The sequence below is a fragment of the Manis pentadactyla genome, chromosome 18 (assembly GCF_030020395.1).
Source record: "Manis pentadactyla isolate mManPen7 chromosome 18, mManPen7.hap1, whole genome shotgun sequence".
In the NCBI taxonomy this organism is placed as follows: Eukaryota; Metazoa; Chordata; class Mammalia; order Pholidota; family Manidae; genus Manis; species Manis pentadactyla.
In genome coordinates this window covers 22,480,877-22,494,681 of record NC_080036.1, presented here as the reverse complement: position 1 = coordinate 22,494,681, position 13,805 = coordinate 22,480,877, and the positions used below count along the sequence as shown (strand labels likewise).

Below are 13,805 nucleotides of genomic sequence, written 5' to 3'. Positions count from 1 at the left end.
ACGGCTTTGCTTCCTTCCCCCAAGCCCTGGCTGGAGGTCCCAGCACTGAACCCTCACCCCCATCTCTCCCTCTCCACCTTCAGGCACTGGTGTTGAGTGGAGGAAGGGCAGGGGGCTTCTGAAAGGCAGGGTTCTGCATAAGGCTGGAGCCCCCACCACCACCCACAGCCTCTGCAGGGGTGGACAGGGATGCCAGCTTTCCCTGCCTCTGGGTATGGACAGGATGTTCTCAAATCCAGGGCCTGAGTCATCAGTCAAAACGTATATATTCAGGACAACTGCATGCTAGTCCCTAGAGGATAAAGAAATCAATAGGACAGCCTATATCTTTGACCTGCTGGTAAAAACAGGTATTAGAGGAGGCCAGGGGAAGCGAGAGGTGAGGAGTGAACTACTACCTAGGGAAGGCTTTCCCAGAAAGGTGGTGAGTCTGCCGGGTGTCTTGATGGATTCATTTTTAGGAAGTGTGGCAGTAATAATGGCTAATGTTTCAGTGTGTGCTTACATTACGTCAGGTGCTGGCTAAGTACTTCACATACCTAGACTCTTTCAGCTAAGATAGATTCTATTATCACCCCTATTTTGCAGATGAAGAAACTGAGGCTGAGTGAGCTTAAGTACTCACTCAGTTCCTGGCTAATCAACTGCACACCAACCCCCGGCCTGATGGGCTGTATGTGCCGTTCATGCCAATGATGCAAGTCTGCGCTGGGTCTACAGTCAAGGTAAGACTGATAATTCAATAAAGCGTAACACAGACTGACAGAGGAGACAGTTTTCACAGGGAACACAGGTGCCAGGGGCCTCCAGCCCAGCCTGGGGTGGAGGGTGGGGAGGGCAGGTTTCCCAGTGTGGGTGTGTGCCAGGGGAAGATGGTGGGCAAGGGAGGGAGGAGCAGGGCAAGGATTCCAGGCAGAAGGAACAATGAGAATAACATGTACCAAGGTGTGGCTTGCCTGAGGAGCGGGGAGGGCTTGGGGGTGGCTATAGGAGAAAGAGGTGAGGCTGCAGAGAGGGCAGGGGCTTGGGACAGGCCTGTGAAGGCAGGCGCATGCTCTGCTAGGGTGTGCGTTTTTAGCACATGTGAGCCCCACACACGGCCTCAAGAAAGGGAGGGATTTATTCTTTTGGGAGACCACTGTGGGGGGGCCTAACAGGAATACAGATGCCCAGGCCCCACTCCAGAGCAGCTGAATCTGAATCCCTGGATGTAGAGCCTGAGCATCTGCATTTTTAATGAGCTCTCCCAGGTGACTAATATGTAGGGACTCCCCAGGTTCCTAAGCTCCATCACCCTCCATTGAGCCTGGGTGCACACAAGGACAAGATTGAGTCAACCAGTTTATCCTCTTGGACTTAAGAGTCAAGGCAAGACAGATAACACAACAATCACTTTCAATAAGCATTGACTGGCCCATGACCCAAGCTGACCAATCAGAAATCTGTCCTGAGACTGTTGCTATGGGCGAGCTCCCAATTCTGGTCTCTGATTCCTACAGAGGTTGGGTCTTGGAAAGCAATCAGATGGGAAGGTGAGGGTCTGAGTGTTGGTGGGTGGCAGCTGTTGTTTGCAGAGCGGGCATACTGTTTTTACTGTTTTAAAATGGTAAAGTTGCATTTTACCATGGTGAACTTTTGGGGGACTGATGGAGATTTTCAGGGCTAACCCCCCACCTCCCCACACCACTGTTCAGCTTGTTATTCTCCCTGTAGCTCCTCCTTGGCTCCTCTGAGCTGTACTGGTACCTGTTCCAGCGATAGGAGCCAACAACGTTCTTTATTTTGCTGAAACTGGCTTCATTTAGGTTTCTCTCACTTGTACACACAGACTCCTGACTAATAAAGAGGAAGCTAATGACCCAACACGGGTCCCAAGAAGTATTTTCGCCAACTTCAGGAGTAGAGGGATATGTTGGCGATGGCTCTTAATCCATCATTCATTTCCTGGCAAAATTTCTTGAGCCTCCTCCCACCCCCTCCACCCAGCACCTCTGAAAACCTTTTGCCTATACCATGTCTTCAGGAACTCAGTTCTTCAATTTACAACTCAGAGTGGGACCCAATCCTTTTGAATTTATCCCCCAAATTCCTCTTTCAAACATCAAGGGCTACGGTGGGTCTGGGCCTCTCAGATTTGATGAACCAGACTTTATTTACTCTTCCCAAAACTGTGTTAAGAAGTCAGAGCTGGTGTACTGAATGAAGAACATGCAGATTATGACCAGCTGAGCAAGGAGGCACAAGTCCCCCACCACGGGGGTTGGCAGGGAGCTCCCTCAGCACCCCAGATCCCACGCTGGGGGAGTGAAGCCACAGGGTCATTTTGATTGAAGGTGCAGTTTCAATGCACGCACACAAAGGAAGTAAAGTCACAAGATGTGCTACTTGCAGGGGCCAGATGCCGGACATGTGTGTGGGAGGGTGCGCTGAGGCAGGGGAAAGCGTCCTTCACCAGTGAGCAGGAGACAGAGGGCAGCAAGCACTTACTGCTCATAAGGTGGTTGCAGGCTTGACTGTAAGTGGTTATTTTAAAAGGTGCCCCAGGAAAAGCAAAGTGGGAATTTATGGCAGGAATCCTAAACACAATTCCTTATCTAAAGGTCCAGACTCTAGGTATGAGTAGGGTAGTCATTGCCTAGGTAGCAACTCAGAAAAACAAATGTCATTTTTCTCAACACAATAACCTTCGACGTTTTATATACTGGGATCCTATCACTTTTCAGGCTCCCTCCTTCCACACCAAAGTCTTTAAAGAACAAAGCAGCCAGGTTCTTGGGAGGGCCTTCTGCCTGGGTGATTACCTGACTTACATTTCTACAATTCTGAGATACTTTTCTCTAGGAGAAAGTTAGAAAACTGCCTGGTTTGGGTATAGCCCAGGGAGAATACTATTTTTTGCTTAGTTTCCAATACCATTTCTCAGAGCATTTTAGCATTTTTTGAACACTTGGTCCTGCACAGCCTTTAGCAAACAAACATTTTGCAAAGACCCCCCCCAAGATTCCTTTTTGTGGCTATAAACAGGACAAAGTCTATTTTCTTGTAATTTGGATTATGTTCTCCCAAATGCGTTAACTGAGGCTTGCCCCTGCAAAAAACTTAATATGAATTTTCTTGCTAACTCATAAGCTTGTCCTGCAGTTAATCACCATTTGTTTGCCATCTGTCTGCAGAGCCTTCATTGTATCCACAGGCCTGGAAACATCTGAGCACTCTCTCCTTCAGATGATGGATGGACATTTAAACTTAAAAGTCTGGGAGCACCAGCAATCCTTGGGAATCCCCACTGTTTATAATTCTTCATCAGAAAAGTACCTGTTTATCCTATTTTTTGTTTGCTGTTTCTAAGGACAATTCCAATTCGTGGCAATTTCCCCCCACGTTCTGGAACAACTTACTATTGTAAATGATCCTTGGGGTGGGACTTTGTCAGAAGGAATTTTGAAAAGTCTAAATGTAATTCATCCCTGGGTTTCGCCCTAATCTCCAGGCTGTTTCTACCTCCTCAGAGAATGCTAATAAGACTGGTCAGTTTCATGTTCTCTTTTTAGAAAGTGTGTTGTAATTTGTCCAGTTAATTGGGACTTCAGAAAATGTTTAGTATATATTCCACCAAAATGGCTATTAAGAGTGACCCTTCCTGGATGGGTGGGCTCTCTACTTGGGCAGGGGTCCCAGTGTGCATGCCCTTGGGCACAGGCCCGGTGTGGGAAGACAGTGGCACATTTTGGCCACGAGGATGTCACTTTAATTACCACTGCTCCTTTCCCTGCAGACAGTCCTAGGATAGAGGGCCATGGAATTTCCTTGACCTGCTGTTTCCATAACAATTTAGGAGAGAGTCTCTTCCTGCTTCTCTTCTTCCAAAGCATCGGGAATCTTGCGGTCCTTACTGTGGCATTTAGAACCTATTCACTGTTGATTTCCGCAAGTCTTACTGCAGTGTGTTTCTCTCTCATTTTCTTAGCTTTTGCTGTACACGTCTTTCCTCTCTGTGTGTGCACATGATTTTATTGGCTTATGTGCTCCCTCCCCACTATGAGGGATGTTTGTTCTTTGTAACTGAAGCATACAGATTTCATTCCAATATTTTAATGGATTTTTTGAAACACATTTCCCAGACATTCCTATAGTTTTCTTCAGAAGCTGAAGAAGTATCTCACTTTTTTTCTGAATTCTTTCATGAGGATTTAAAAACGCATTAGCAGATTTTATTTGCTTGTGAGCATGTCTTTAAATGTGTGTGATCAGATTAGTTAACACTTTTCCCCCATACAAGGCAGATTCTTTTTACTTATTTCTTTATTATTTTTCTCTTTTCCTCATTCACCCAGCACTCACTGAGCAGGGGTTCTGGGGATTCTCAGATGAGCAGCTGTCCTGGTGCCCTCTGGGCAGCCCAGGGGGACAGTCAGATGTGGAGACAGATCAAACAGGACCACTTAGACTGCAAGGCATGATGTCACTAGTACCAGACTTGGTGACATCTACATTACCATCAACCTCACACTCAAACACCCTATGTCAAAATTTCACCTCTTGCACACCCTACATCATAGCTGCCCCATAGGTTAGTATTCGTGCTTGGGAGTCCATTTTGAGGAATGGAGTCTGGGAACCAGTGGACCACCTTGGCCTGGGACATCTATATGGACTGCGCCCCTCAGAACCTCCCAGAAGCACAGCCCTACTGGTAGGTGTGGACATATTCATTGTGCTGGGAAGATATAAAAAGACAAATGCTGGGAGGACACATTTTCTGGGCTTTCCTTTTTCTTCAATCTAGCATCAAATGTATTAAAAAAAAATTGAAACAGTAATACACATTAAAAAGTCAACTTCCTGTTAACAAAACTAGGTCACTTTACCTATGGAGGTAAATAATTTACCTGGAGGCAGTAACTAGGAACATTTTCATGTACCTCTTTCAAGATATTTCTATGTGCATATAAGCACATAAAAGATTAATCAATCTAGCCAGTTATCATTTAGCTAAAAACTATTAGCAATCTCCTGACTGCTCCCTCCCCAGTGGGTATTTCCTATTTTTTCTCTTTTAAATAGTCCTATGAAAGAGCTGAGTGCAGCTAAAGGGGATTTACAGATGCGTGAATAGACAGACATAAATATAAAATAGTCCATGTGAGGGATGCCAAAACACGTTTAAAAACCTACACCTGCTCTTCTTCCTGTATTTCACTTCCTGTTTAAAGATGCTTATTCTGTCCCTTCTCATTTGGAAGTGAGACGACTCACCTTTACCTCAACTTACACTGCAGCAGGCAAGTAACCTGCCTGAGGTCACCCACCTGGCTTGGTGGCAGTGAGGTTTGGGTGGCTCTGTGTGACTCCTGGCGGGCACGCCACCACGGAGGAGCTCACCAACTCCTTCCCAGAAATGAAGATGTCTGGTCTCCCCTCTGTTAAACGTACTCCACCTTATGTGTTCATCCTCTTGCCCTGAACAGAAGCAAGGACTCCCCGTATGTTCCCCAGCCTCAGCCCAGGCGAGGATGCAGCCCTCCTGATGGCCTGCTAGCAATTTCTCGAGTACCATTTCCATGCTCTTTGGATGTAACCTCCCCGCTTTTCTCACCTCTCCTTCTGAGTTTCTCAGTACGCTCTTGACGCAGCCACGTTTTGTATTCTGGTACTTCTCCCATCCCTCCCTACTGGGATTATAAACCAGAGGATAATTGCAGTTTCAGATAGGAGAGTCTCCCTCCCCTCACTTGCCTCTCGAGCGTCCTGTCTGCTGTGACTCCGGAGCACCCCTGTTCTCTGGCCTGCAGCTTGTGAGGTCTTCTGCCTACAAAGCCCAGTAAGAAAGTGACAGCATTTGTGAGCTGCTTAATTGTCAGTGTTGAGACTGAGACTTTCTAGACATTGCAGTGGATGTGGGGAAGGAGAGACTCCTGGGATTTGGGGTGGCTTCACCTCTGGCCATGTGGCCCCTGCATGTCCTGTCCTACCTCTGGACCCTTATAGGTTCTTAATCTGCAGATTCATGGCCTGGCTGCCCCAGGCGGGTCTCCCAGCTCCACAGTCTAGTGTCTAGGAATCCAGAGGATGGTACTGGTTCTGTAACTAACCGGCCTTGCCCATACCTGACTCCAAGGAGCCATTCGGGGGCCTCATCTGTAACATTTCTGGGTTCCCAAGCAAATCTGTAGCTGAGCAAGGAGGAAATAGTATTTGACGAGTAATGTTTTTGGTTTAGCATCAGTATGAAATTCATCAGCAATAATCCCCATCAATACTACTGTACACCTGAAACCATGCCTTCAAAGCATCTCTTGTTTTAAAGCAACTTTTGGGTGTCCTTACCAAGCCACACCAGGCCCCTGTCAATGGAGAACAGACCACCCAGCATTTACCTCTCCCTATTCCAGTAAGTTCTTGGGAGAAGAACCAAGCTTGGAACCATTTATCCACCAAATGGCAACTGTTTGAACTGACAGTGAGTCTGTGTCTCAACCAGCAGAGGCTGGAGTCTGTGGATTACTGAACAATTTGGTGCCAAGCACAAATACCATGGACGTTTAGCAACAAGAACAGATAACCCAAGTCATTCATCACATTCAACATTGTTTAGAATGGCTAATGCAAAGCTGAAATACAGAAGATCCCCAGCTGATGGGAGGTGGGAAGAGCGCCAATCCACAGAGAGCAACACATGGGTCACTTCATCTGATACTCTCCTCTACCACCATGGTTTTCTTTTTTAAAATTTGTTGGAGGCTGGGGGAATTTCTTCACTTCTATGTTAGAGAGGCAAAACAGCATGCTGGCTAAGAACATGCAGTCCGACCAAACAGACTCTTTAAACCTCAGTTATCTCATCTGTAAAATGGGGATATGTGAGCTCCCTCAGAGGGCTGTGGTGAAGATCAGATAGCCTTTGTATATGTGGCAGTTAGGGGGAATCTGCAGAATTCCCCAAAGAGTCCTAGATAACCTTGACTTCTGGGTGGTTTCTAAATGCACTATCAGTTATTCTCAAGTTCTGTTAACAACCACTGTAAGACCAAGTCTCCCACATGACAGAATTGTCTCAGCTATGTGATGGGCACACTGAGACTCAGGGAGATTAAGTGACATGTCCAAGGTCACCATGAATGGAATAGGCAGGGAGAGGCTCAAACCCAGGCCTTATGATACCAAGTTTCCCACCAAGCCACAGTTGCTTCTCTTCTTCACCCAGGGTTTACATTTTTCTGTCAAATATGATCCATATTATACTGATGAGTTGTGCATTAGAAAAGGGAATATGTTTAGCGGTGTTTAGAAGAACATTTTAAGAAAAGAAACTACCCCCTAAACAATCTCTTCCTTCAAAAAAAAAAAAAACTTTAGGAAATTGAAATAGTTAAAGAATTCTTTTTCTTTTGGGTGCTAAGTGGTATTTTTTTAGGTCAAATTGTCACTGAGTACTTACCTAGACTTAATACCTCTGAACAACAGGTTACATCACAAGATGTGTAGGTAAACCTCTCTACGGTGTGAATTCACTGCAGCCCCTTCAGACCGTGAGCCATTCATAGCATGTCCCGAATTCAAAGCCAGATGGGCTTCTTCCCCGAGAGGCTGGTCCCTGACCCAGGAAGGTAGGGAGTGGCTGCCATCTGGGCTCGGATTTGCTTCACGCTCACTGAGTCTGGACCCCACCTAGGGGGCGCAATCCATTCCCCACCAGGCCTTAAGTCAGTGGACTTCGCCAATACCATTCATTTGCTCATGAAGAAATCAGACATCTGGGAGTTTAGGCATCTCCGTGCTCAAAGTGCTCTTTGCACAGAAAAATAACAGCAATGTAAAACCCTCTCAGCGTGGAAGAGGGTGGCATCTGTCTTTTCCTGAGACACGCCCCTGAGATACCTAAAGACACAAAGTCAAGTATGCTTCAGGATAGTAAGGGAAGCATTTTGAAACCAGTATTCTGAAATCTGACTATCAAACTATTTTAGCTGTACTGGATGGGGAAAACCAACATAAATTAACCTCCATGAATCCCTCGTTCAAAATGACCTGCCGAACTTAGCAGTGTGGGGCAGTATTTGCAGGTCTGGTCCTGGGAGGGGAAGCCCTCGTGACCCTCATCATGTCTACAGGTGAGCCTGGCCTCTAAGTTCTTCATTTCTTTTGGCTTCGCCTCTCTTACATAAATGGAGGCCTGTCTGAGAAAATGCAGTTGTATTAACAAATCTATTATTTATACTCTACCTCTTTCCATAAAGGGTATTAAATTAAATGTAAATGGAGACACAAAAATTTTCAAACCAATGTTCTTATTCTTTCCAAGGAACTGGTTGTTTTGAGGAAACCCTATGGTTTTTATGATTCTATAATATGCATCTCCACGTGCTCTTCTGTTACGAATCCGTCAAGGTAACACTTGCTGAGTAGCACAGGGTGCCGGCTGGTGGGCCACGGTTCTGCAAACAGACCACAGAGTCACTGGAATGGAGAAGTTTATTAGTCATGTGTTCTAGAGGAAGTACGCGGCACACCTTGAGGGGCTACACAGGGAGGTCAAGGAAGAGAACAGACAGAGAGGGGCAGGACGGAGGCACGTGCCTTTGCTTGGGTCCACGGGTAGAATGCATTGGGAGTTCCTGAGCTAAAGCCAGGTTGGTCAATTTGAACCAAAAAGAGTGGGATTTGGCAATCCCCATGGCATCTTTTCTGAAGGGTCCATAAGGGGAAGACCCTGGAGGTGGGGGAGACTTTATCACAAGGACCTCTGGGGAAGTCCTTTCAGGAACTTAACATTTGCTGTGACTCTGTGGTGGCTCTCTAGGGCACACACTTGCATGAGGGGCCGGTGTCAAGTTGAGGTCCCACACATTCCTTGGCCAAACAAGATGGATGCAGAGGGGGCAACACCACGTAGTAGCTTAGCCAGGCTCTCAGCTGCTGCCAAAGGGCCATGTTCATGCAAGAGCGATCTGTTCTTAAGGATGCCAGGGCAGGGGCTGAAAACATACAGGGAGCAGCAAACTTCTCAGTCACTGCAATGGCCCAGTGTTTTTGCCCAGCAGATGTTTTCTGAGTGAGCTCCTCCTAGGGCCAGGGAAAAATGGCATCTCTGCGAGGGGTAACCGGCAAGGTCTTGTCATCTCACAAGTGGGTCAGACTTGGTGAGAGGGGGTACAACATTGTGATGGCACCTTGAACAACTAGGTATCACAGTTTTTATGGCTACTCTAGAGGTAAGGGACACCTCATGGTACAGGTCAATTGGGAAATGTATGCAGGACTAACAGAGAGTGCCTTCTAGAACAGAACGTCTATACTGGGGCTGACGATGCTTATAACACGACCAATGTCTAGGAAGCCATCGTGCGTAAATCTGTCTATGTTTGTACATTTCCACCTCATCTTGTTTAATGAAGGTATTAAGGAGAAAATTCCTCGCAGCTCCTAAAGAAGATGAAAGATGGTTTGCATACATCTGCAAGGAGAGAAGTATCTCAAGAATCAAGTCATGGTGCTGAAAGTCTTACTGGGGAAGTAGGCCGAGTATCTCTGCTCACAGGGTCAGAAGAAGAGCAGAATATTATCAAGGCACCCCGCTAATCACTGTCGTCAGCCTGGGGAAAAAAAAGCTGCTGCCAAAGACCCTGAGATCCGAACATCCCTCAAGATGAGAAAACTAAACACAGGAGAAACCGTAATGGATAGTAACTTCTAAACAATGCCTAAGAGATGGCGAGCAACAAGTTCTAGGGCATTTTTGGTCATATCTGCTGTTCTCTGCTATGCCCCGTGGAGGACACAGAATCTATAGGGATTCGTCTTGTTTTACCAGATAGTTGACAGAATCTTTTGTTTTCAAGTTTATGCCAGATTTTCAGATTTTCTGGGCAAATCCAATATCTTGATTCTTAAAAATTCTCTGTCTTGTAGAGTTACTTTAAATAAACAACTGAAAAAACAGAGCTCAACCAGAGAGCTTGTAATTATTTTCTACACTTTCTTTACTTCAGTAATCTGGATACTATAATGATAATTTATAAGTGCAGTAGGTAGTAGGCACATAGTGCATTTTTATTATCATTATGTATGCTTTAAATGAAGCTACTAAAGATATTTGCATTTAATTTTCAATTTCTGCCCAAATTTCAAAATTTCTTCTTCCTCCTGCCATTAGGATTATAGGGCTTCATGTCTCAGTAGGTGTTCTTGCCCCCGATCCCTGGGTTCCAAGATGATATAGCATTTTCTACTCATAGGTCAGGCCTGGCTCAGAAACTGGGCATCCTTTTAAAAGATGTTCATCTGTTCATCTGTCACCAAGGAAACAGACTACTGCCTGACATTGCATACACAACTAGGGTGTGGAGGTCTTTGTTTTTTTCCCTTGCCCTGTTCGTTGCTCCTTCATAGCACTGCTGCTAAACGAAGGGAGGCTTAAACTGAGCTGTCATTCAGTCAAAATAAGAAAAAGAAGAGCCTGTTCTTTGAATAGGGCTGGATACCACACAGGTGGGAAAGCCTGGAGCCTCCCTTCTTCAGGTTAAACTTATGCTGAGTTACATTTGTTGAATGAATGAACAATAGATGTTATTAGAAAAGCAAAGTCATTCTAATGAGCCACAGGAATTTGACAGACACTTATAAGTTATTTGAACTTACCTTTGGGATACTGTAAGTCCTAGAACAACGATCCTTCAGGAATAAGTACCCTTTTCATTTCACAGAACTAACAAATTCCAATGAGCCTGCCCTGGTTTCTGATAATCCCTGTTGGTTTATGCTCAGTGGATGGCTGTCTTCCCGGGAGATTGCTGATCATACGTCCTAGGTCAGGACCACATTTTGGGTCCATACTTGGTAAATACAAGTGCTTGAGTTTAATTCACTTGGTAGTAAGATTATGTAGGGGGAAAAAAGCACTTTAAACTGCAGAACCAGCTATGCCCCTCAAGCTCTCTGGGCATTTATTTCTTTTTCTGAGGAATGGAAATGCCAGCACCTGCTTCCTTCGAGCATCACTGTCAGAGCGGCTTGAAAAACTCCCCGGCCCCAGGTTACGGATGCTCAGTACCTAGTCATCTGATTTCGCATCTTCTCATCTAAGAATGCCTGTATTCTGCTCCATGTGGGGTTGAAGAACCAAGGGTCATATTGAATAGCAGCTTCTCGTGTCTGCATTCTGTACTATTATACACCCCCCGAAAGGAAGCAAGTCACACCTAGGAGAGGCTTGTAAGGAGAGGGAGCAGAGGTTGCTTAGCAAAGACCAAGAGAAGCCCTCCTGGAATAAATGCCAGGTTACTGTGAGAACCTTTCTGTCACAAATCTGGTTATTAACTAAACATCTGCAAAAAGAGAGACAGTTTTGAGATAGTATGGTGGTGTGGGGTGGCAGATAAGCCCGCCACCGTTCCACATGTGTATTTAGAGTGCAAGCACCTGCCTGTGCCCTGGGAGGAAATGACAGGAGCATGGCTATTGAGTTTGAAACCTCCCTTCCCACCACCCCAGCCGAGAGAATCTTAAGTGAGGAAGAGTCTTCACCATAAGCAGAACGTCGCACTGCTCCACAAGGAACCACCTACCCTTTGCAATAGGGACAACCCAGCTCATTGCTAATATCATCTGGCCTGGAAGGTACAGCAAAAACCAGCCACAGAGAAATGTGCTTCTCGCCTGGATGTGTGGGTGCCCCACCCAGTGCCTTTGTCCCCTCCGCTTGTGTTCCAGCAAAGTCCGCCCCAGTTGTTAATTGAAGATCATGTCCCTTATAAAGGGGGTTGCTTGTCACCCGCTGTGGTAGTGGAGCACAGGAAACCTCTTCTTTGTATGTGCCAAAAAAAAAAAATGTCATTTTTGGTATACTGCACTGTTCTCGTACAGATCTGCACAAGCCCCTTTCCCAAGTCTCCTTTAGCTGCCCTTCAGAGCACAGTCTATCTCTTCTAGGGGTCATGGTTCACGATTTGCCTGAAAATTGGTCGTCTGTGATGCACAGAAGAGTCAGGTCCATGCACGGGTTTTTCAGACTTCGGCGAGAGATGCCCAACGCAGTGGCATCCACTAACATTTTATGTTAGGTTTTGGCCAGGGGACCCTAAAGCCGGGTGGAGAAGGTGACGGATCTCCTTGCATTAATAGCAGTACGACCTGCAGTTCTGTCCCTAGAACCCCGCGTGCAGGGATGGAGGCGCTGGGGAGCTCCCGCTGCGTGTCTATCTACCACCGAGACCGCGTCCCAGGCTGGGCGCAGGAATCTCCTCGGAGGACACCCAACTTCGCCGCCTGAAAGGAACGCGCGGCCTAGCATTTCCGCTAGATGGCGCGCTTTCCCCGAATCGGTCCGAAAGACACTCGATTTATATAAAATAAATACAACCCCATGCCTTCCGAAACCACACCACATAATAGCAGCTCGCGGCTCCCATTAAAAATCTCAATTTGGGGGAATTGATTCTACCTCCGAGCAAATCTAATGCAATTACGTTAACAGAATGCAATCTTGAATTGCCTCCAAGCGTCCCCAACATCGGGCCTCCCCCTAAATACACCTGTCCCCCCTGCCCCACTTGCTCCCTGGGATGCGCCACGGTTCGAACGTGGCTCGGAGTCGTCGCTGTGCGCCGCGCGCCATGCCCATGGGTGCACTTAGGAAAGCCGAGGCCCCTCTGGAATCCTGCCCCTTAGCACCATCGCAAGTCCCGCACCTTCCCGCGCACCGGTCTCTCCCGCAAAGAACCGCTCCGATCCCAGCCTGGACGGGGCGCGGCGCCGACTCCCGCGGCTCTGAAGCTGGCTGGGCATCCAGGCACCCAGCGGCAGAAGGGGGCCTGGGATGGCCAAGGGGGGCTCACGTCTGGACAGCCCGGAGGCTCGGCGGGCCGGACGCAGCGGCCTCCCCGCGAGGAGGTGCGGCGCCGGAGCGCGGAGCTCCCAGCCCGCACACAGTGGGAGAGGCGTGCGCCGGGTCGGCCCGACCACGCGCGCTGCCGGCGGCCCGGGGAGAGCGTTTCAGGGAAAAAGCAAATACCAAACCACAAAAACTTTGCTGCCGCCAAGAGCTAAAGCGATCGAGGCGCAGCAAAGCTGCCCATCTGGGGAGGAAGGGAGTGAGATGACACGCGGAGCCCGGGAGCGCCCGGGCAGGCGGCGGCGGCGGCCGCGGAGGTCAGAGCCGGGGCCCGCCCGCGCCCGGCTCGCGCTTACCTTGGCGGCTGCATGGGCCCCTGCGGCCCGCGGGGGGTGGGGGGCGCTGGCACGGCTGCGGGCGAAGAGGGGCTGCCGGGGCGCCGCTCGTCGGCCCCCGGGCAGGGCGGAAGGGGCTCGGCAGGCGCAGGTCCCCGCCGTCCCGGCCGGCTCAGCAGCGGCCGGGGGCGCGCCGCCTGCTCCCGGGCTGCATGCCTACGGGCGCTGGAGGGGCCGGCCCGGCGGCGCAGGGCGAGGGCTTCCCAGCCGAGCGGCTCGGGCGGCGCGGGCCGCGCTCGGGAGACGACTGCCGCGGCGGGCGGCTCGGGCCAGCCCCCTCCTCGCCCGGCCCCCACCCGCCGCCGCCGAGCGCCGCGCCGCGAGGTTCGTGTGCTCGCCGAGGGGAGGGGGCGGGCCCGGCGCCCGGGGCGCGGGCGGGGGGCGAGCGCGCGCGGGGCCGGGGGAGGGGCCGGAGGGGAGCGGGGGTGCAGGCTCGCCCTGCCCAAGCGCGCCGCGGCCGCACCCTCTCGCCGCTGCACCAGTTGGGGAGGGGGCGGGGGTGCGCTCGCCCCAAAGTCGAGACTTCCCTAAACGCACTTGTTAGGGGGGCGCGGGCTGCAAGTGCGGCGACCCTCGAGGTG

General features: G+C 49.1%; 1 protein-coding gene and 1 long non-coding RNA gene across 3 annotated transcripts in view; one reads left to right on the top strand and one right to left on the bottom strand.

Annotated features, from left to right (window-relative positions):
- Window positions 1-13,549, bottom strand: part of RGMA (repulsive guidance molecule BMP co-receptor a) — a 39,863-nt gene extending 26,314 nt beyond the window's left edge. Inside the window, exons 1-2 of one of the 2 annotated variants that reach the window (XM_036878681.2) lie at window positions 13,186-13,549; window positions 8,771-8,975 (exon numbers count right to left, since the gene is read on the bottom strand). In XM_036878681.2, the coding sequence (XP_036734576.2) occupies window positions 8,771-8,772 (2 nt within the window). In that variant the 5' untranslated portion in view covers window positions 8,773-8,975; window positions 13,186-13,549. The remainder of the gene's footprint in view (window positions 1-8,770; window positions 8,976-13,185) is intronic. The other variant, XM_036878680.2, reaches the window with a different exon arrangement.
- LOC130681453 (uncharacterized) lies at window positions 144-6,378 on the top strand. Its single transcript, XR_008994615.1, has 3 exons — window positions 144-424; window positions 589-725; window positions 3,174-6,378. It is a non-coding gene; the product is annotated as an uncharacterized LOC130681453 (long non-coding RNA).
- Window positions 13,550-13,805: the final 256 nt, after the last annotated feature.